The sequence below is a fragment of the Athene cunicularia genome, assembly GCF_003259725.1.
Source record: "Athene cunicularia isolate RWA chromosome 8 unlocalized genomic scaffold, athCun1 chr8_part1, whole genome shotgun sequence".
Lineage (NCBI taxonomy): Eukaryota > Metazoa > Chordata > Aves > Strigiformes > Strigidae > Athene > Athene cunicularia.
In genome coordinates this window covers 5,022,753-5,046,286 of record NW_020799109.1, presented here as the reverse complement: position 1 = coordinate 5,046,286, position 23,534 = coordinate 5,022,753, and the positions used below count along the sequence as shown (strand labels likewise).

The 23,534-nt window shown below is 39.1% G+C and overlaps 1 protein-coding gene across 10 annotated transcripts in view; it reads right to left on the bottom strand.

The window, feature by feature from the left end:
• The window catches only part of DAB1 (DAB1, reelin adaptor protein), a 455,855-nt gene that overhangs the window by 20,532 nt on the left and 411,789 nt on the right, over positions 1-23,534 (bottom strand). For 5 of the 10 annotated variants that reach the window (XM_026853569.1, XM_026853565.1, XM_026853568.1 and 2 more), the window contains 6 exons: positions 20,806-20,937; positions 20,086-20,205; positions 19,450-19,488; positions 18,044-18,109; positions 13,348-13,407; positions 766-822 (listed from right to left, as the gene is read on the bottom strand). In XM_026853569.1, coding sequence (XP_026709370.1) covers positions 766-822; positions 13,348-13,407; positions 18,044-18,109; positions 19,450-19,488; positions 20,086-20,205; positions 20,806-20,937 — 474 coding nt within the window. The remainder of the gene's footprint in view (positions 1-765; positions 823-13,347; positions 13,408-18,043; positions 18,110-19,449; positions 19,489-20,085; positions 20,206-20,805; positions 20,938-23,534) is intronic. The other 5 variants (XM_026853571.1, XM_026853570.1, XM_026853574.1 and 2 more) reach the window with 5 other exon arrangements.

The following is a 23,534-nucleotide window of genomic DNA, read 5'->3' as shown; positions in this document are numbered from 1 at the left end:
ATATGGTATGTATTTGAAAGGTAGCAACTCAGATCTCTATGCCTCAATACCCCCATAGAATGGGAATAATACTACTACTTTTCAGAGTGCTTCAAAGGTGATGAATCTTTGGAAACTCTTCACAGATATAATTCTGTTAAAGCTCTTAAGAGAAACTCTGCGGATGGACTTCTAAACAGGCAGCTGGAGAGAGTGATAGGAAAGCCAACTCCACTATCTGTTGTAATAAGCCCTCATTCACAATATTCCCCAAGAAAAATAAATACACTTGTAGGGGAATTATTTCTTACAGAACAGCAACCTTCTGTGCAACAGGAGCTACAGAACTACATGAGATAACGTAAAGAGAAATTTAGTGGGAACACAACTTCCCCGGTTACTTACTAAGACAGCTTTGAACAGCAACACTTGGAGGTGGGATTGTAAAGTCCAAAATGGTTCAGATCTGGATTCTGGACCTGACTTTTTTTTCTAAAACCCATTTCTCAGTCTGAACAAACGAATGCATCTTCTCTGACACAGACGTAGTTTTATCCACTTGCAGCATATGAGATTCTGGACACCAAATAGCTATCTTTTATTTTTGTGATTTCACTGTCACTACAGAACTGATTTTACCCATTACGCTTTTTTAAATTATTCACATCTGATATTAGCTTCGTTCCAGTGAAGTTAATCCCAAGCTGAACATTTTCAAAATTGCACTATTCCTATAGAAGATTTCATCTATATTTCCTTAAAACATTTTTAGTGTCACAACCTTACCTGAGTGACTGAAACAAGATTTTCATCAATGTCCAGCAATAAGTTTCCATTCTGCAGCTGTAAAGCATGATTTATGAAATGAAATGAATGATTTATGAAAATGACATGAATTTCTGAGCATGAAAATGATAACCTCCATAATTATTGACTTCAGCATTGAAATGAAAACCCTCTCCGTCTTGCAGTGAGCACAGATATGAAATCGCACAGTCAAAACAGTGAGTTTGAATGCTGCTGGGATGTGGGGCAAACGTACACTTTGTGCTAAATCTCATCTGCTGGTATATAAGGCAATTTTACCACTTGCATCATAACTACTTATTTTCCCAGATATTTATTAATCCGGCAATAAGCACACTCAGTGAGCTCTGATCCTGCTTACATTAATAGAACTTTTCATTGGCTTGGGGAAGGAAAGGACTTAACAACCTCAGGGGAAAAAAATCTGAGTTTTGGACAACAAAAGCTCTAAAAGCAAGTACTTGCAGAAAAACACAGCTTCCTCTTAACTAGGAGAACTAGAACATCAATGTAAACATATTTAAGATGAATATTTTCTTCCCACAGTAATTAAAGAAAATACTTACAAGTACTTACAAGTCAATTGAAGCTCTATTTAAATCCATAGTGTGTGTGTGTGTGTGTGTGTAAATAAATATATGTGGGAGTCTACTGCCCACACATGCATACAAATCTATATCCATCTACATATTTAACACAAATTATCACTTCGGTGTCCTCAGAACACTAAATTTCAGATAACATTTCTTGTAGTGTTGTAGACTTTATTTCTTAAGAAACAAACATAACGGCAAGTTATCAAAAATGCAATTTTAGATGATTGAGAAGCTTCATACAAGTTACCAGCCAGTAATCCCATGCCATCTTAAAATGAAGAAGTTTAAAAAAACTCAGAAACAGCCTACAATGTTTTTTTCCCCTCCTGTCATATCTCATGACAGATCTGAAGGAAAAAACCAGACTGGCAAAAGCTGAAGGTAAAATGAAGAAAATGCCATCATGGACAAACAGTTAAAGGACCAAGTCCTGCACCTCCTTGGAGCTGACAGTGTGTTCCCCCAGCCCTAGGTAAAGAAAGTGTGAAAAAACCTGTGTTCATTTATTCAAAGAACTCCACAGACCTTGAAAATATTCTTAAAATGAAACCAGATGGGTTTACACCTTCAGGAGGGCCCGGTTTTGGCCAGTAGTTAATCACTTCTTGTTCTGACAGCCCCCTCGTTTAACCCCCCCCCCATCCTCCAGCACCCAGGGATGCAGGTCGCGTCGCTCTGAAGCAGATCCTGCCCCCAAGCACACCGATCGCTCCGTGAAACCAGCTGAGAAATAACCACGTCTCAGCACAGAGGAAACATGTGCGCAGCGTTCAACGGACCATTAGAAATTCCCACCTGTGCTACGGCGGGACCTTGCAGAAAACATTTGCCCAACATGTCACGGCACGTCCCCAAGTGCCCAATTATCATGTAGCACTTGAGCTGCATCTTCCATTAGCTCGTGTTCTGCATCACACACCGGTGAGGAGACACTTCCTAAGGGTGAAATATCCCTGGCTATTAGAGCATGGAACAGCCTGCAACGGTGCCCGTGCCGAGGCTGCAACACAGCTACCGAGGGCAGAACTTGGCCCTTCGAGCCTTCCTCTGATTTGGCTTTTCGATACAAAGCGCTTAACCTTCACAATTAAAGTCAACAATCCTCTTCCTCCTTCCCCAGTGCATGATAGAAAATAACCAGAAGCCTGGAAAGATGCTCCAGTCCTCGATCTTCCTCTAGGGTTGCAATCTGTGGATTTCTCCACAGAGTGATGTAAAAGCATGCTTTAATTATTCAAAAATGCATCTCCTTGAATATGAAAACACCCCCTCAGCTTAGTCAACCAGGAACACACCACTCACTTGCGACCAGCTGTGCAGACCGAGGCGGAGGAAAGAGTATTAATCCTTGTATCACGGTGACATTAAACCTATAATGAAAGCTCCATCTTTCTATACAGGCGTGTGAGACATATTGTAAATCTTTTAAACATGAAATATGTAAATCTGGCTTCTTAAAGCACCAGCAAGCTTTTTAAACCACTCCAGCCAGTAATGAAATTTCCTCGTGACACTTTCCACTATTCACTAAAGAAAAACATATTAACCAAGAGCTGGAGAAAAACCAAGAGTACAGAGGCAATGATGAGAGATAAGTAAACTGCAGCTTTCATAACCCTGAACCAAAACTGAGCATCTCCACTACAGTATTCCCTCTGATTGACAAGTATTCTGAAAAACATCTTTGTAAGCAACGTAAATTCCGATTTTAAAAGGGAAATTTAAGACAGGCCTCTTGCACTCAGGAGTGTGAACTTCTTTCACTCCTAGATATATTACAAGATAGAATATTCAACTTCTGTTACTCAGCGTGGTTTCACCAATGGCAAGGGATCTACACGGACTTAATCTTGCTATACTTTTGTGAACAAGGTGATAAAAGTAGCGTCCTATCAAATGGGGTTCTGAAATCTCTGAGAATGAAGCAAAGACGGCACTTAAAAAGCGTGAAAGAAATACACAGTAATTAACTTGTACTCTGATACAGAGCTCAGCAAGTAAAAGAGAGTATGAAGGATAGTAAACAGAGCAAATAACCAGCAATTAGTAATTAACCTTTGCGCTGCATATTAGTTATTCAAATCTTTTAAGACAGCAGAGGGATTTAAACTTGGTTTCCTGCATTCAGGGTAAGCGCCATACCACTCAGCCCAGTAGATGAAAGAGAGATCATCCAACCACACCGGTACTCTGCATTTCCAAGTCCCTTTTTCTAACATGTATTTTACGCTGGAGATCTAATGACAAGTCAAACGGTTAGTCAAACCAAAGATTTTTGTTCTTATTGTATCTGAAAATGTAAATATTTTGGCTATGTCAAATAATTTCTTCTGATGGTTTGAATCATTATTTTAGTTAAGCAAAGCTCCACTTATTTGCACAACCTTATACAAGTGTTGATATTACTATGAGCTCTATGAGCTGCAAGCAGCTTGCTAATTAACTACAATCAATTCTAAAAAACAATTAGAATTATAACAAAGGAGCATGTCAGAATCGTGACTAAACCAAGCATCAGTCAAACCACGTCTAGTAGGTTGAGACACACTGAAAGCATCCAACAAACATATTGTTTTCCTGTAAAACTACTGTTGGATTAATGAAGTAGAGTGATAACTCGACAAAGAATTGCTCAATTACTTCCTAATTAAAGAGAATACATTGAAGGATATGTGTGAAGAAAAAATTGTCAATGCCTTTGCAATCTTCAGCCTCCTATAGATCCTAGAGATGATCAAATGCCACAATCTTTCCCAGTTACAGAGGCAGTGGCAGCCACAACGTTACCATCAACCCAGATTTACTCAGGTATAGCCGAGCACAGGGTTTTAGTTGTAAGGCTGCTGTGAACATTTAGAGTGATTCCCAAGCAGTACAGGTCACGCCAGCAACATGGGCTACACGGATTTTTATCCAAAATACATGCATTTGGGCATCCATCACTTACACAGGGTTCAAGCCCAGTGCTCAGAATCCTGTTGGACACTGGCATTGTCCTGTTTAAAGTTTCTCTTCTCTGTTTCAGAGGGTAAGTTTTACTTGTCAGAAGCACTCTTCTTCAGGTAATTCTTCTCCTCTGTATTTCTATCTGAAGTAATAAACCCAAGTACTGGCTTTGGTGTGATGTCCCCAACTACAGGGTAGCCTTGAGCTTCATCACATACACCAACTGTCCGTTTTCCTTCGCTTATTCACTGGGAAGTGCTGGATGTGCTGGTTAAAAATGCTGTTAGTCAACCCTGTGCAGCTAAAGAGGTGGGATGGTTAAGGATAATTGATATAATAGATTGTTGAGGAGTGTTTGAGTGAATTGCTTCAATGTTGCTCAAAAGCTTCCTTTAAATTAAGGATCTCTTCATATGATCAACACATAGCGCTTACTCATGTGTTTATTTTCTCTTCATTTGAAGGGAACTTAATTCTGAATTCCCTGTGTACTTTAAGTATTTACTCTTATAGGAAATGGTATTTAAAATGCTTCAGTTACCACTTTTCTCTGTCAGACTCTAATAAATCAAGGGTCCAAAAGAGTGACTTTAGCTTAGAGCCCGACCCATGCTGCTTTCAAGGCAACTCAACACCCAAGGTAATTCAACTTCCCAGAGCACAGAGGATGCTGGTGCAAAGGTCCCAGCCACACGGTCACCTCCTCCATATCTTCTCCAGACCCCACGCAGTGGGTTCAGAGAGCGTGCTATACACCACGGCATACACCGGGCACATTACACATATTTAAAAGAAACACTGCAGGTCCAGAAATATCACTACATTGTTGAACTAAACACTGGGGCTTTCAAAATGTTGAGGCAAGCTACAAAAGCTGCTGTACCTTACATTTACTATGGACTAACAGGCCCTGGCATCTGTCTTCTAGAAACACAAGCCTGGCTTTAGAATTAAGTACCTATACAAATATGTGCAATTTATTGCATGTGGCTGATGCAATGCAAAGATATTACAATGAAATCTATTTTTCTATTCAACAGAAAACTGGAAACAAAGGGGAAGAGCAAAACACTTCAGCTGATATAGTGGCAAAAGCCAGCCTGCACCCAATTTAACGTCAGCGTGAGTAAGGGTGTCTGAGCAGGAAATTCAGGGACCAATGATGCTGCTGGCTTGTTTAGTATGTCAGCCTTGGTCAGGTTTGCATTTGGAGTTATTGCCAGATACATTCATTGGCATCTGTGGCACTTCTGGCCTGAAGATCTATGTCTGGAAGTTATGCACCTTTTGTTCACAGTGTGTAGCTCCACCAGTTCTCCCTGGGGAGAACAGGAGTGAGGACGGTGACACAGGACACAGTAAGAGCTCAGATGGGGAAAGCTGTACTCTAATGTCAGGGGACTATGGCACTGCCCCGGTGGCACGTGATGACTTTCTTTAACTGCAGATTGGAGAGACAAGCGATGACGAGAATCCAAACGCAGGAGCAAAACACTTCTAGACAGTGACAGCAGTGACAGCTTTGGATGCTCGCAGGAATAAACTTAACAATGGAAGGGAATTAGAAATAACCCCAAATTTACTATTTCAAAATACAAGGCACAATGATACAGGTCTGTCTGTTGGTTTTCAAAATGACAGGTGATCGGAGCTATAACTGAAACAAGCTATTTCTACCTTCATTACTGAATCCTGCATCCCCATGATGCTTTCAAAAGCTTGAAATCTCCTGAAGTTCAGCAGGCAAAAAAAGCCAAGACCTGTGTACTTCTGTAATTAATAACATAGGATAGATGCGAATGATTTGGCAAAAATTTACAGCAGCTTCTCCTCAAACTGATGCAAAATACATACAGCACTTTCCCCAGAACTGTATTCCCTTTAAGTTGCAAACAAACACCAAATTGTGCAACTGATATCATTTAATGCATACAGTGATACAGACTAGGTAAAGCTACAAACTTCACTACTCAGAAAGCAGATTGTGCGTAAATAAATGTTTCAGCAAACTACTACAAGCTGCAGGGCTCCAAGCAAATAAAAATGTAATGAATCAATACAACGTGCAGCTGTCAACTTAATACATCAGCTGCTATCAGATATAGAGTCTGCATCAGTCATATTGCATAAAAGACAAAAATTCACTATATGTAGCAGTATCAATGAGCTACACTTACGGTTCAGCTACACTCTCTTTTCTCCACTTTGGACAATATCAAACTGGAGAGAGTATTAACCAGAAAACATACAGGAATCCAGGTAAGTTTGGGAATGCAAATACACGTGAAGCCATGAGACATGTAACCTAACAGGCTGCATAACTGTAAGGGGCCAACTGAAACATCTATTATTTATTTATCTTGCCTAAGTTCTGTATTATAATTACAAATCTAAACTGCCGTACTAACACCCGTGTCATCTATATCCAAAAAGATGACCGTGTCACCAGGGCAAAACCTGCAGCTTGGTGTTTGTACAGTAAAGAGAGAGTAAAAAACTGATCAAGGGCAATGCTGCTGGATTACAGCTTTCCCATGCTATGGGGTTATGTCCCCAAATCCTAAAGGATTGCACTATGAAGTAAAGTAAATCCAGTGATTTGATAGCATGTAATTATTCTGCTGGAGTTGCAGGGTTTAGGATCACATTCAGGGAATGGTATTACAAATGCAGGAATGGAAAGACTCTTAACAGGACAACTCCTACAGATTAGAAAGAGCTCAAGATATGGGCAACAATATCAGTATGACAAAAAAAAAAAAAAGAACAATTAAACCGAGACATTTTATTCTCATCTGTGAAACAGTATTCCTACATTATTAAAATACACTATTTGACATGCTAGATATAAAATTATGGATAGAATGAAACCACCAGTTTGCATGGGCATATTTTCAGTGTTCAGAAACTATACAGATTAAGATTCATATCTTAAATGGTCTATACATTAACAATGGATTAATTCTAACATCTAATCCCCTGGATTGTTGGAAATCAGCCTCTGAACTCAAGTTAGCATCTTTTTTGAATGTCCGTGCTCTATCTGGCATTGCAAGAACAATTTTTCAAGAATCATTTGAAATATCCCTATCTTTGAGCGCTGGTGCTAAGACACAAGCAGTACATAAGCCATGTATGTAACACACATGAAAAAACTCCATCACTTTATTTTACAGATGCTATAATCTGGGAAGACTAGGGAGGAGGACTTGGTTTCTGCTCCCCGTGCCATTAAATTTTTTATTAAGGAGTAAACCACAAAATATCCCCAGAAAAAATAGCTTAAAAAAAACCAAAACGAAAAAGTGCTAGGAAGTTAAAGAAAAATCCACAAAGGCAGATTTAGTTGTTACAGCACTTGATCAGGGAACTCGCATCCCACCAAGTGCAGTAGCCACAAGCTGATGGTTTTGATCTCCGTGAGACATCCCTGATGATGGCTAGTTCCTCTCCTTGGAAAAGAGGCATGAGGGTTTGAGCAAAGTCTCAGACCCAGTCTCTCACCTCAGCTGAAGCTGAACAGTCTGCTAGTGAAAATTCAGGTGTTTAAGTGTTTTTTGCTGTGGATCCTCTCCAAACTATCAGGCGCAAAGCTGTTTATGCCAGTGCTGTATGAGGGTAGAAGGCTTTTTTTCAGAGTTTCTACCTGCATTTTGTACAGGTATGAACAGAAGCAGAAAGTATAAAACAGCAGATGATGAGGCCTACGGGTCTTGCTAAAAGGAAGGAACTTGACAAATCTCAATGACCTTTTACAACATAGAAGTAATTAAATCACAGATAATGACAGACCTTGATTGGTAACATGCACACCTAACATGAAATCCAAACAAACCAGATGTGTCAGCTACCTGCCCGACGTACCAAACCTGCCCCACAGCATCAAGGGATCAGCCAGACCTGACTGAACGCTGGACCCTTCTGTAATTCCAGCAGCTCCCCTCTAACCCCAAAGGAAGGGAAAAAAACCCACGGATACAAGTATCTTAAGACAGGAAGGTACAATGTGAGCAACGCTTCTGGAGATCACAGAGGGTACCACAGGGCAGGTGATGAGGGTTGCAGAGGGGATGGTACCCACACGGCAGATGGAAAGAAATGGCCAAGATGTGGAGCAGCTGTTATAAAGGCCTCCTGCTACAGCACAAGTCTTGCTATTGAAGACATGTACGGGACAACAACTTCTCAACTTCAGGGCTCAGATGTTACCTTTGGCATGGTGCTAAATTCTCCCATTATAAGCCAACAGTAGTATCGGAGTTAATACTGGTATTAAATCAAAAGGCAAGCGGAGAGGAGAAGCACACAGAGCAGAGGTGTTCCCAGCACTGCACAGAACCTTCCCAGAACAATTAATGCAAGGTCTATACTACAAATAGTGGTTTGCATACCCACTCCTGTGTAAAAAAAATAGCAAAGGCCCACCAAAACAGTAAAGAAACTCACGCCACGAGATACTATCATAAAATTAATGTATTTTCAACCTTTGCAACATGTTGCTGTTCCTGTTAAATACACAGGTCCCACACTGCAATGTTAAACCTCGTACATGGGGTTTAATTGTGTGTAACTAAGTCAGGGCATTTGAACGCAGGTGTGTCTTTTAGCAAACGTAAATAAAACCAGACAGCTTTGCCAGCACAGATGGCCAGAGACTGGGTCTGTGCACTCTCATTCTTCTTATGTTTGAAAATTTGATCCTGAACGCCTGATCGTGGAGGCTGAAGGCAACATCACCAGTCTGCAAGGTGTTTCTGTAAAGCCACTGATGCAAACTTCGGGAAAAGTCAGAGTCTGCTCCAGACCAAGCGTGGTAGAAAGAATTCACTTTGCAGAGGATAGTGAGAGTTGTTTGAGAAGCTGCTCTGAACTCCTTTATTGCTGGACATTTTGGGACTGACTTTTCATGTGAGCCGGTGGAGCCCAGGGCTCCCCTCCCATGCCTTGCCCCTAAGGCAGTCAAATTACTCCCTGTCCTTTCCACCCCGGTTTAATATTTCCCACGTAATTGGTACTAGCCAAACGACTGCCTGCGTTGTAAGGCATCAGCTATAATGCCTTGAATCTTTATACAGCGGTAAGATGAGTTGTTTGAAAGCCTTCATAAAATTGTAAGCAGATAGTTTAGACATTTTGATGAGAAGAGAAGGTTTTATTGTGATGTGACTGACAGACTCTATGAAGGGTATTTACAGTCTAACTCTTATTACTAAAAACACCATGACAGGTAGAACTTGATGTGGATGTATAATGGAGAGACGATGGGAAATTATGACAAAAGGAGCTCATTAAACATTTCACTTTTTTTAGAACAGTTAATTTCACATACAGAACTACAATTTCTAAGTGGAGCGTGTACCACTTAACGCAAGCTTTTTTTGGGTAAGCTTGCTTTCTTTGTCTAGCTTGATGTACACTTTCAATGAACAGAGTATAGGAGAACTGGTGTAAGGGAGGAGCAGGGAGAAAATAGTAATGAGTACAAGAAGTGTGAGTTGATACAGAGGAAGGGAGAGATACTGGGAGGAATCTGGATACCATGAAAATTGTGCTTTTGGAGCTGAGCTGCACGCCTGGCAGAGAAAATCTACAGGAGAGGAGGATTCTCTGGGAAGGGATGCAGCAAAGAGATGGGGAAATACAAGAATTATATTGAGTAAGCAATCTTTTCATCACAATGTCAGCGAAGTGACTTGGCAACCAGCCACCGCTCATAATTGAGTTCAGTGGGTACGTTCAAATTCTGAGATCCGAGACTCATTCTTTTCCGCCTCATTTGTATTGTATTTACATTACTTGATATCAGAGATCATGAGGAGTCACACTATAAAGTTCTTTGACACCTTGTGACAAATGGCCTCGCACAACGGCACAGCACTGTGTAGGTACATTGGCTATCTCAATGCATTTACGATGTTGAATGCTTTTGGTTCATGGCACTAACAGGAAGATGCTCCATTCCTTCAGCCACAACGGGATCCCCTAAGCCCAGAGAAATATTTGCTCAAACGGTTCTTGGGAAGCTATATCTTACTGAAAATCAATAGGAACTACACTTCCTAGTTTCAGAGCAGCCTTTGAAAATGGGATTCTGGCTTTTAGTTTTTACACGGTGGTGGATCTCACCCCACCTAAGCGTAACTATTTAGAGGTTATCATATCTGCAAGTCACTGAAAGTTCCTCTGTAGCCACAAAAGAACAACGTCCAGATGTACATTTATTTCCATCTGAGAGGGATATGCAGCCAGGAGGAATGTCCCCTTGAAGCAGCTATTTCTCTCCACTGGCTACAGAGTCAAGAGCAGAGGGCACCCAGATGACTACTTCGGTATCCCTCACTTTTATGTGCAGAGACTAGACATAACTTGCCTGGGGACACATCAGAGGAAAACAATCCCAAGATGGAAAACCCATCTCAGTCCAGGGAACTTGGGCAATTCAGTTTGAACTCAAGCAAAACTTGCTGCATTATTATTAAGTGCTGTATTTATTGTCAAGAGAGAGAATTCATGGTGCCTGAAACCTATTAGGAGCTACAAAATGTTTCTCACCTTATTCATCCATTATGAAATTACTGAAAGCAAGATCTCCTAATAAAGAAAGTGTCCTTATATGTTTAAACCAGGCAGATGAGCTAGATTATTTGCCCTCAGATTGAATTTTAGAGGTTTATATAATAATGACAGCTATAAATTGAAAAAAAAATTATGGCAAGTGTCTCAATGACAGAGAGTCTCACATGTGGAAGGGTGAGCAATAAATCAGATGGGCAGTGGAATATTAAATTGCTAATTTTAAGAGCTATTGCTGCATTTTTTTTTTTTTTTCTTTTAATGCATACTAATATAAAAAAGGTGAAACAAAATCTGAGCTACCTATTTTTTTCCTGTTCTCTTTTTCTTCATAAATTAAAGTACATGAGCTGTTTGGAGAAAAAGCTATAATCACTTTATATTTAACCATGAAATAGCAGGGAAAAAAAAAAAAAAAAAAAAAAAAAAGGTCTGCAACCAGCTTCATGGAGATGACAGATTAAATATATTTGATGATTACAGAGTAGGTTCCATATGCACTATATCTCACAGTCATGCTCTTTACCAGGACAGTCTAATACCAAAGTGTCTGCAGACATGATTGCAAAGTGTACTGTACACCCAGTCATACTGCAACAACCTAAATTACAGACTATACCCAGAGTAAATTTGAAACATCGCTGAAGGAATAATAAAAAAGTCACACGAAATGTACAGCAGAAAAATTGTAACACTGAACTATATGAAAAATGGCTGAAAAATCTATAGCCATTCCATGCCCACAAATACCTTAATTAGTTATGCAATGTGAGTTATTTTACTACATTTTCCCAGGCAACACGATGATGCCTCCCTCCTCCTAGTGGCTTATCATGAAATATTTATGGCAAGTTTTGTTTGTTTGTGCAAACCACAGAAGTGTCACAATTCAGGCCCCCATCCAGCCCCTCCCAGCATTCTTTTCTATTCGACATCTCATCTCCGTGCTCAGCCCAAGCTGTGCAAGTTACCACATCCTCACGTGAAAGAAGTCTCTCTCTCTCAAATACAGGCATTTTTCTCATGCTTAGGGTAGACTAAAATTTCTGACATTTTCCTTTGTTTTTCTCCATTTTCACACAAATCCTCAGAAATACTGATTTTCTGTGTAACCAACAGAATCTAACCATTTCTTGAGGTACTTATAGCACGTTTATATGAAACAGTATGACCCCCCCCTTCAGCAAAGGCATGCCTTGTTGCTAAGGCATCCGTCACTCCACTTCTCTCAACCACTTGTTACCATTCCCTATACATTATGGGGATAAATGCTTCACCTCTTCAAAATGCTAACACACAGAAAGGGAATGGTGCCATTTGGATACAAAGCATATTACCCCCATTTTTTAATACTGTGCTGTCCATGCAAGGCAGAGGACAGAGAAGAATTAAGTTGATAGTCTATACTGACCTTTAGCCTCTTAGCTCTACTTAGAGCACTACAGAAATAATATGTCGCAACACTGGGAGGAAGTCTCCTAGCACTGATTACAGCCCACAATAACCAGGAAACAATGCAATACATAGAGAAAAAATTCTGCCACTCCAGAGTTTGTTGAGTGAGGTTTTTTTTTTACACACCCTCTCAGAGCTTCCCCACAGTTGTTTAACGACAAGTGCACTTATCTCTGCCCTACTACTCTATAGTTCTTACTTAAGCTACCTCAGAAGTTGGTTTTATTGGAAAAATAATTGCTTTCCTATGGTGTATGTTAGGTTGGATTTCCACGTAACTTGTTTGTTTGATTTTTTTAAACCAAATGACTGAAAAGTAATTCTAATGCAAATTCCCAATTTTTTTTTCCCCATTGGATTTAAAGCTTCTTATGAAATCTTTACCTATCAGCATGCTGTATTCACCAGGAAGTCTTCCGAGAGGTACAGACATTATAGACACAGAAAATCACTGTAGAGGTCACAGACAATGTTCTGACACACCTCTTCCTAATGCTACTTCTCTCAACCTCTATTCAGACCTTGCCTCCCCTGTTGTCCTGCTAAACAAAGCTCTAAGGAGCACAATATTTATATATTGTACAGCTCTGAGAGAGCACACAGAGGAGAAAATGCAGCCCAGGCTCAGTCAAAGCAATAAACCTTGTACAGTGTTGGGTAATAGAGGAACTCTTCTAGTCCAGGTAGCAACGATTCATGCATTAACATGCAGAGGGTTTATTATTGACTCTCCACCACCGAAACCACATTTATATATGGTGACTTCCATAAGAATGATTCGCAAAAGACATAAAGGAGATTTAACTAACGAATGAGATGGATATAAGTGACATTACAATCCTGGTTAGTCTGAACCAACCCAATCAACCCATACCACATCACTGAAAATCCACATCAGGAGGAATGTACCAAATGTTACATCCAATAATAAAAGTCACAGAAGCTAAGAAACACAACTTCTTTACTGCATAGAAATAGGGAAGATACTTACACTTACAGGTTGACTTTTTGGCACATCATAAACACCTTCCTTCTTTTGGCTGGTAGGAACCTGCAACAGCAAATGAAAACTAAGGTCATTACCCAAGCAGGTTTGATGAAAAACTGAAATCAGCAATTGATATTTATGTACAGGATAGTCATTTAATACAGATGAAATCAAGGACGGTTCCCTTTTCATCCAAGCAGTACCATTAATAGAGAAGATACTGAAGAAATAAAACGTCTATCTGAATTTTTTAAGTCCTAAAGCCCAGTAGTGTTCAGAAACAAGATTTCCATTCACGGTTAATTTTGGGTGTGCATTAAGTCCAGGTGCACTTGGATCTCCTTCCTACTTAAATGGTTGTTGCTTTCATTTCACTTGGGGGTCGGAAGATGCACATGGAAGTCATGATCAGGTCAGTACATCATCTTCCTCCATGGCAGAGATCCAGAGTAGAGCTACTGATCTGAGGGAAAGAGATGTTTGGCCTATGGCATTAGATTTCTTCCTTCCAATTAATCTGATAATCTAAGACAAGTCAAGTCATAACATGTATCCCTACAGTGTTGGGCCCCTGTGGCTGCTCTAAGCGACGTTTGGTTACAATGCTGCAGTTTTACTAAGGAATTACTGGCCTGTCAGAGTCTGACACAGCCAGGGAGCTGAAGTCAACCGCCTCACATGGACAGCGGACGATGCACTTAAAAAAACTTGGGGTCACCCCAAGTCTTTAGTTGAGTCAACAGTCATGATTTACGCCTTGGGCATTTATAACCTGCTCATGTAAATTCAGCTGCTTTGTAAAACTAGGCTTTGCTTGCCCCAGGACTGCTGGTTTACATATTCATAATTTGTGATTACATTTCTTTTCCTTCCCAGAAGCACTGAATGTCTATTGTAAATGACACAAGCAAAAAGAACAGTAAAACCATGCTTTGAACTGGCACGAATGCTCTAAGTAAATCAGTGCTACTTTTCCACTGAACAAGGGCATTCAGCATAAGAAGGCGACATTTCAGACGTTCATGAAACCTCACAGGTCAACAGGAGAAATAATATTGCCTATATGACAAAATTACTACTGTTTTGTTTTCTAAGACAATAAATATCTTAGAGTTCTGATATTAGAGTAGGACTGGTTTAGGGGAAGCTGAAGGAATGTTACTTATTCATTGAGATGTGCTATCATTTCTTATGCTGTATAATATATCAAAAAAATACCTCTACTGCTCAAACCTTCTCTTGCCCATGTTTATAAACACCAAAGTCTTCATGAGAAAACGTGTATCTTTAACCTGGTGCACACTGCAGAAGTTTGTCAAGAGCATGAACACAGAACCCTCACAGAAAATGAAAGAGCTTTTTAAAAGATCTCTTGTATTGCTGTCCTGGGAAGGACTTGCCTGCCTCTGTTTTCTCAAAGTATTCGCCACTTCCACTAAAACCACCTAACACATTAGATATGTGAAACTGGTAATACTGGAACAATTCAATTTCATGGAAATCACAGTCTGTAAAGAGAGAGAGCTTTAAGTGACAGTGTAAGAGCAGAAACCAAGAATAGTCTATTTAGTAAGTCACTGGAAAGCTTAGTCTTCATAAAAAGAGGACAAATGTGCTAAGATAAACTATTTATAAACTCTCATCAGGGTGCAGTTTTCTTTTCTCTCTGAAAAGTTACTCCTTCAGTCATTCTCCTCTTCCTCCTTCCAAGTTTTCCATGAAGTCATCCCAATTTCCACACTCCTATCCACAGCCTATTGTGGAATGAGCGTTTCCCTGCACTATCGATCCCCTTTTTTTTTTTTGTCCAGCGTATACTTAGAGAAAAACTCCTGACGTCTAATATCAAGACAAAGAAGCTTTTCTAAAAGGCATTATTCTCTCCCAACTCGATACTGTCTTCTTGTCTTATCTTGCCATGTATCATCATGCTTTTTTGCATCGCTAAATAGGCTGGGGGTCTGTAAGGGATTTCTCTTTTTTTTTTTTTTTTTCCTCCCGATTAGCATTATCAGCAAAGAGGTATCAGTGCTCTTGCTGCTGACAGCTCTGTCTCTGTGACAGGCTGCAAACCATTTTGATGTACTTGCATCTTACAAGCAATACGAGCATGGCAACTCAGAAACCCCCATCTCAGAATGTCAACTCCTCACGGAGCAGAACCTGCCTCTCCATAAAGACCAGTGCTGCAACACACACAATACAAAACCACCTAAGAAAATCTCATCCCCACTTCACTAAACAACAGGCAGGAAAACAGATGCTATTAAGAAATCTGACACTAGGTGAGAGGCTCGGTACATGCTCAGCGATCAAGTCCTTGTCTAACACACACGTTAGAGCAACTTACACAGACAATATTAAAAGAGAAGACAGACACAGAGAGTCTTTGGGGTAAAGGGGAGACAGACACAGAGAGTCTTTGGGGTAATGTATCAAAGAAGGGTGACAGAGAAAGAATGCTTAAAAAGAAAATTGTGACCTCTACTATGCTAAAAAGAAATAGAAATCATCACTTTCAGCACATATATTCCATCTTCAGTTACCCACTGGGTAGGAATCTTTTCCACCAAAGATGAGATAAATTCTTTGCATACCAGATCTTGGTTGAAAAAACAGAGAAGCACCAGAAGAAAGTTTTGGAAAGGCTGAAGCAAGGATGGATGAGGTTAGTAAGCAGAGGCATGCTTATCAAAGCATGGGGAGGGCTTCCTAGCAAATAACAGAAGCTGGTAATGTGAATCAAACTTAAAAAACCAAAACAAACAAAAAAAAGACCTTTTCTAATTTCATTTTTAATAGTAGCCTGGATGGTTCTCAGATCATCAACATCTTGTAAGAGAAACAATTTTGCCACTGATCTGAGCATAAGATCTGAGCTGAGGCAAGCCAAAAGCTCACGGAAACTAGGAAGCTCATGGCTCTGGGCAGGTCTTTGTAGCAATACTTCAGCACCTGGCAATTAAAATGGGTAAGGGGAAAAGACTCCTAGCACCCTAGTGTCAGCATCTTCTGTGTTCCAGGCACTGCCTGTAGAAAATAGAGAGAACAATGCTAGACTGAATATACTGAGAGCATGGTATACTACTCACAGGTGTTTTCTGTGCATCACTGTGGAAGGAAACATTTCATCACATCCAGATCCTGTTAAATGAAGCCTTGAGCAACTCATTGGTGTCTTACAGGACAATAACAGCAGTACCTCAAAATGAGGCAAGACCTCACTATCTGCTTATCATCTATTTCTATTTCAGGAAGAGACCAAAGAGTCCTCCTGTCCTTTAGGCCAGTCCTCAGAACACAGTTCCCACTTCTTCCCTACCCACCAAAGTTAGCTCTAAGATCTCCAAATATCAGGAGCGACGATCCCATTTTGCTTGCTTCCACCAGTACTTTTCAAAAACGTCAGTAAATGCTCCACACTTTGATGAACAACAATCAGATTTTTTTGTCTGAATTTAGTTCTTCCGGGATTTTTGTTCCTAGCATAGACCTGACAACTAGAGTAGTGATTTTATAACAGACTGCTTTCCTGAAAATAGTCAAACTTTCAACACTAATGTGGTAGAAAATTTTCAACCTTAGGCATACTCTCACCTTGAGAGCTTTTCATGTCTTGGTGTAGAGATGCAGAAAGATGCATATTGTAGTGTGCGCGGCAGGGGTGCCAGGAAATCAAGAGACAGGTTAAATGAATCTCAGCTTAATGACCCTGTGACGGGGTCTATAAGATGGTTATTTTCTAATATTTAACTTGCATTTCCCTTTCCCACTTAGCTTCTTTCTATTTTGGCTTACAGCTACTCTATATTTTCTTTTTATTTTTAAAATTATCTTTTCTCATTACTTAAAACAACACCCTTCTTTTTTTTTTTTTTTTCCCTATCCTTGCTTCTGTCTACCTTAAAAAAGTTTCTCCTATTAGGAGATCAATCTCTAGTACAGCTAGATGGAATACTTAATCACTGCTTGAATCTCCTTCCCCTCCATACTAAATGGTCTCCTCAAATCACAATTTTTTTACAGCATACAGACATTTCTGTCCAGCTTGAGATCTGCCTCTAGTATGTGATACAAAATGAATTACATTATATTTTAATAAACCCGGTACCGATCCCTTGAGGACAAATTGAACAACAAAAGATTATGTTATATTGCTTTCAATGGAATTTTTTGTCAGTGTGAAGAATGCAAGCTTAGGCTTTAACATAACATACGCACTCTGAAAATATTTTCCCCAGTCTGGGGGATATTCATTCAGAGCTATTAGGTTCTGCTAAGTTATTTCCTTGGTTAGCCAGAAAGAAGAGAATCAAAATGTCTTTCGAGGAATTGCTTGGATGGTCTGACCTCCATGAGGTTTCCGTATCTGTTTCTTTGAATAGGTGTAAAAAGTTTCAAAAAAATTAACATTAAAAAAAGAGAATCCACAATTTATCACCTTACATGGTGTACTTAAAAGTTTAAGACCCTTCAGTAAGTTGACAAAGTTAATAAAATTTGCAGAAGCGGAAATGACAAACAACATAAAAAAAATCACACTGAGACTGGGCAGATTATTCATGTCGTGTCACCAGAATGAAATGCCAGACATTTTTGTGATGAATGAAAACTAATAAAAGCGAACTATATATGAAATGTGCTTCACTAAATGCTTGCAATTGTTGCAATGAAAACCCCGAAGTTAGCGATTTTATACCTGATAAATGTTTTCTTCCGTTTCAGGCTCACGGATTGGCTCGTGTCCAGCCTCAAACACAATGTACTATTACACCAGCCGCCAGAGAGGAAAAGTCAAAGATGAAACAGAAGGGAAAAAGGCGATTTGGAATTCCACATAAAAACACAGGCAGGCATTAAAGAAACAAGTTCAAAGTACAGGCTGGCAGCAGGACAACTGGTTTGCTGGGAAAGCGCAGAGTAAGGTTGTTTCATATTTCATAAACCAGCAATGAATAGACCTAAATCTCCTCTTAATGATCATTAGAGCAACTTCCTAATTCTTTCTCACTAGGGAGACCGCCTGTGGCCCAATATTAATTTTCTGAAGTCAACGTGAATTTTGCCTCTTTTACATAATGGCAATTATTTCCACATGTATTTATGATCTATGAATAAAAAAGCTAAATCCAAACTGGGAGAATAGGCTGGTGCTCATGTAACAGGCCACATGGCAAAAGGCTGTCAAAACAATTCATTTTCAGGTTCTCGCTTTATTGTGAAGAGCACAAAGTAAAACTCCTGACATTATGAAAGCTGAATAGTAATTTAGGGCATCCTAATTCTTATCATCTTTCTTGCTGCACCTTAGGCACTGTTCAATATTCACTAATGGTTGAATCAGTTCCTTTCAGCGTGCCTCCCACTGACATGCCTAAGTGGAAGAATACAAAATCTCCATGAAAAATAAAACCCAAACAGTAAACTATCATGTATTTTGCTTCAGCACAAAAACATGAAAATGAAATTACATCTTTTTCTTCTTCACACTCAGTAGGGTATTGGACATGAATATATTGACATATTTCTGATAATTATCTTTGCTCCCAGACATTTTGCTTGGATGAAACAAGACTTAAATTTCAGAACTATTATTAAATCATAACCCAAATGCCAACAAGGGATTGTGTTGTAACATCAATTCCGCTGTTGTTTTTTTCCAAATATTCACCCTCTGAATTAAATTCTGGCCCCACAGAAGATAAAAACGAAATGTCAATTTATTACTATCAGAATAAGATGTCACCTTCCTTATTCTCAAAGTAACTCCCTTTTCGGTTAGATTTTGTATTCAAAAATTATGACAAGTCTCATTTGGAAACCTAATATCTGGACTCACAAGCCACATTTTAGGAAATATTTACGACATTGAATCTAGTATGTCTATACTCCAACACAAATATCGTATTCTATTGCAGACACATTGTGCTATTACTTACAGCTTAACCTCTAACTATGCTACTTTCTGTAAACGTCCTACAAGTTTCTCAGAAGACCTATCCCACTAAATTTCAAAACATCTTGTTAAAGGTTTTGGCTGTGTTTGAAGACGACATATATCTAGTCATTTCTGAAACTCCAAGGCCATACAGCTTCAGAAATTACCTGGTATACAGGATCTTCTACATCTTCTTCCAAAATTGTCTACAGCAAAGTAAGAGGACAGGCAGTAAAAGCAAAGAACATAAACAGTAGAGATAAAAGAACTGTATTCAGAAATTAAAGGACAGCAAAGAAATAAGCAAAATGGGCAGGTAAGTATATAGTTTTCTTTCTTTAGTGTACAGATAAAGTCACATTATTGTACAAAGTAACTTTATTCAAGTTTCATCAGAGTTTAACAATCTGCACCTTATTTGATTTGAATCAAATACACACATTCAGAAGTATACTGAATCTTCCCTAAAGTATTAGACACTGTTAAAAACCTAACTTAAAACACACTGACCTTCATTAAAGTTCTCCTTCTGATTTGGAAGAAACACTACGCAGGAAATGAATAGCTCATTTCCAGTTGCTAAACATGTTCATCATACCCCAAGTGACAGCCTTCATCACTGTTTAATCCTACTTCTGAGCTCACGGTGGCTGTTAGGTTCGTATTTGTCCATTTGAAGCTAGCACCGTTCAAACCCATTGCTGTTAAGAAATGCTGAGGATGCTCAGTGCCTCTTTGGAGCAACTTTGGGGGATACTTCAAACCATACTTTTCTTGGCAGTAGTCTAAGCTTATGCGTGTACCTGGTATACCGCTTGTTCACACTGTTTGTCCTTTTGTGCCTTTTTTTCCATTTCTTCCCTTTGTTTCAGTTCATAGATAAGCTGAAACAGGTCTCGCAAGTCCAGAATTACAGGTTCAGCCTATGGAAGCAAAAAACAGGAAGGGAAGTTTCTATATGGGAAAACATCCTGCTGATAGAGCAGTTCTAGCATCCCCGCAACTGGAGAGAACTTCATACAGAATTAATTTCTATCTTAGCATCCAGGCTCAGTTTAATTTCTATCAAACGAAATATATTTGCAAATTAATGATAGTTATGAATATAAAAAGCATTATGAATATAAAAGACACATATGAATATAAAGGCATATTTATTAGTGGTTTCTCACACAATGGAATTAGGGTAGACTATATGCAAAGTAGCTATTTGGTGCCCATCACTTTATTTTTAAATATAAGAATATAACCAAACTTATCTGTATCCAGACTAGTTTAGCTAGAAATGAAACCAGTAACAAATTATAAAAAAATACATCATGAAAAATCAGAAACAGTGAAAAACTCTCCCTTTTTCTTAAGCTGATTTCATTAATTTGCTATTTAAGAACATCTAAGCAGACACTTGCGACAAGTCTAGAACAATCACAAACAATAAAACATCGCCCTCTTGAACAGCTTCTTACGAACGCAGTTTTTCTATTGAGTTGCACTGTAGGAAATGACAGTGATTTGATACTTACTGCCTGGGCTGTTTTTATTGCCACAAATCTATGATTTCCCTCCTTTCCACATACATATCCAAACGCTCGATGGTCTGTGATATCCTTTGCGATGTATGAAATTTCATGAACTGCATGGTGGTGCTGTAGTAGCTATTAAAAAAAAAACAACAAACAAACAAAACCAAACACAGTAAGGAATACCCATCAAAACATTCCATTAAAAAGTGGTATAATTAATCTTTAATCTGTGCTTTACCTCGATCTCTATACATCTATGGAATTAAAATGAGCAAACATATCCTAGTATCAAAATCAATTCATATCTAAACTCTTTAAGCTTATTCTCTTTTCAAAATGTAGCCAAATTTGACTAAAAGCTTGAGTTGAAGGTTTTTCTTAGTATGTTTTGGCGAGATATAATTTAACAGAAAATATCAGGTTACCTAGTTACTACCTACACAGCATCCTAGGTACACAATCAGGATTTGGAGGTATATAAAAGAAGCAGCAGCAGCTACCTATAGCTTCATACAGGGCGACTCTGAGGACGGACTGATCTGCTGAGATACTCGATCTCTCTAAGAATAAGCACCAGACTTGCTTTATCTCTGCAACACTCAGCATCAGCCAGGAAGCGATATTTCATTTAAAGCAGTTAACAGAACTCCAAAAGTTTATTTTTTTTCCCAGAAAATTAATGGAAATGCAATTATTCAACCTGAAATCAATGTTAAATGTAACAGTTCACATTTTCCTTAAAATCCCCCTTTGGTTAATTGTAATAATAAAAGGATTCAATTTTCTATCAAATGTATGAGTAAAACTCTCCCCAGAGCCAGGACATGAATCTGAGACCCCTAGAAGCATGTCTTGGAGTGCCAAAATCTTTCTCACTTTGTCCTAAATAGTGTTGTATTACCAAAATAATACTGAAGTATTTCTACTTAAAATAATGTCCTTGAAAGTTTATCTAAAACATCTATTAGTTTGAATTTCTACCTTCTGATATATTGACCTGCTCTTATATCATCTAGGGATAATGCTATTTCTGAGAGCAGGCAAAGCCTCGCAAAGAATTCTTTTGAGGTCCAGATTCCTGCTGGTTTTGAGAAAAGCACATTTTGAAAACCAGCATGGTATCCAGGCAATCTCTAAACAACCAGTTATTTTTAGAGTTTATAAAAAAAATATTGTTTTTAAATTTAAAAACGGAGAGGATGCGTGTGTGTGTGTGTGTGTGTGTGTGTGTGTGTGTAGAAGCAAAAAGGCTGAGAGCGTGCAGGGCAAGTGACAAGCGATGAGACTTCTGGAGAACGCCAACTGAAATTTAAATGGAGAGGCAGCATACAAGAGATGGATGACTACATATAAAACAAAAGACCAGACATGTTTCATTTTCATTTCACAGTAAATGACTCCTAATTTCCCAAGATCAAGATTGCTTGCTCTTGGGAAAATGGAAGTGTTGCCATTGACTTCAGGCTGAACATGGCTAAGCTGAAGGTGCACTTTCGACTCTCCCAACATGTAAAGCGTTTAAAATTAATGATGGGATCTTACTTAGATAATACAGGGATATTGATTTATTAGGTTTTTCTGAAAACCACGTTGCATGCTATATGTTACAATGAAATGAAACGTTCCCATCTCTCTATTCTGCATATGACAGGGAACGTTATCTCTGCCTCCTATTAAATCAAATCAAAGTTCTTTGACATTGCTTTATTGATTGCCAGACAGCGTTTTGCACTGAAATTAAACTGTGATCAGATTCCTTCCTCATGGAATTAAATTTGAAGATCATTGTACCATGGAAAACTATCACCCACAATGTAAGACAGCAGATGGAGACACTCCAATTTATTTGGGCACCCTCATTAACTATTCAAAAATCATTACATTTTTAATGGTTAAGATATTTTACATACTGCATCAATAGAAGTACAAATTAAGTAAAGGTGACTGCAACATTATGCTTTTACATATTTTACTGTGTGGAGTGTTTAGTAAGAGTTTTCCATTTGTTTGCGGGATACTAGGTTGGAACATCCACATGAAATAATGCAGCGTTGCACTCACGCAGCCGTACTCAAATGTAGAAATAAACACTCCTCCGAACTCGCGTTTTCACGGCCCTCGGTTCATCAAATGTGTCCTTTCTACAAATTCCAATACTCTTTTCTAAAGATTATTTAATGAGTGCCCAATTCTTTGCTTTGAAAATTGAAATGAGACTCCTGCTGCAGTCAGAAGAGATTTACCATAAAATGCAAGACCAGAACCCCATACTTTCTGTAGATCTTTGTTTTAAGGACGCAGCCTGCCCAGGACCCTGCAAAGCCCTTCACAGCAGCAAGGTGTGCACTAAAGGACAGCAGAAGGGACAGCACGAGGAGAAACATCATCTCATCCAGCCACCCGACAGAGATTTACAATTGAGGTTATCTATAAATACATGCTCTTTGCATGTTTGGATTAGATTTGCATCCGATGCATTCACATAGATTAAACTGTCCCGTAAGGTGACACCAGGCAATAGGAATGTCATCTTTATCCCTCAGTTTGGAACTGCTCACATGTAGCCACCCCCCCACACCCCACAATACTTGATACAAACAGTCCTGAAAGGAAATGAAACAAAAGCCATGCAAAACTGCTTACATCTGAACTGCTGCTCAGTGCTCAACAGTTAATATTCACAAGCTTATCTGCCCCTCTTTCTCCTCAGCTTCCCCCCCCCCCCCCCC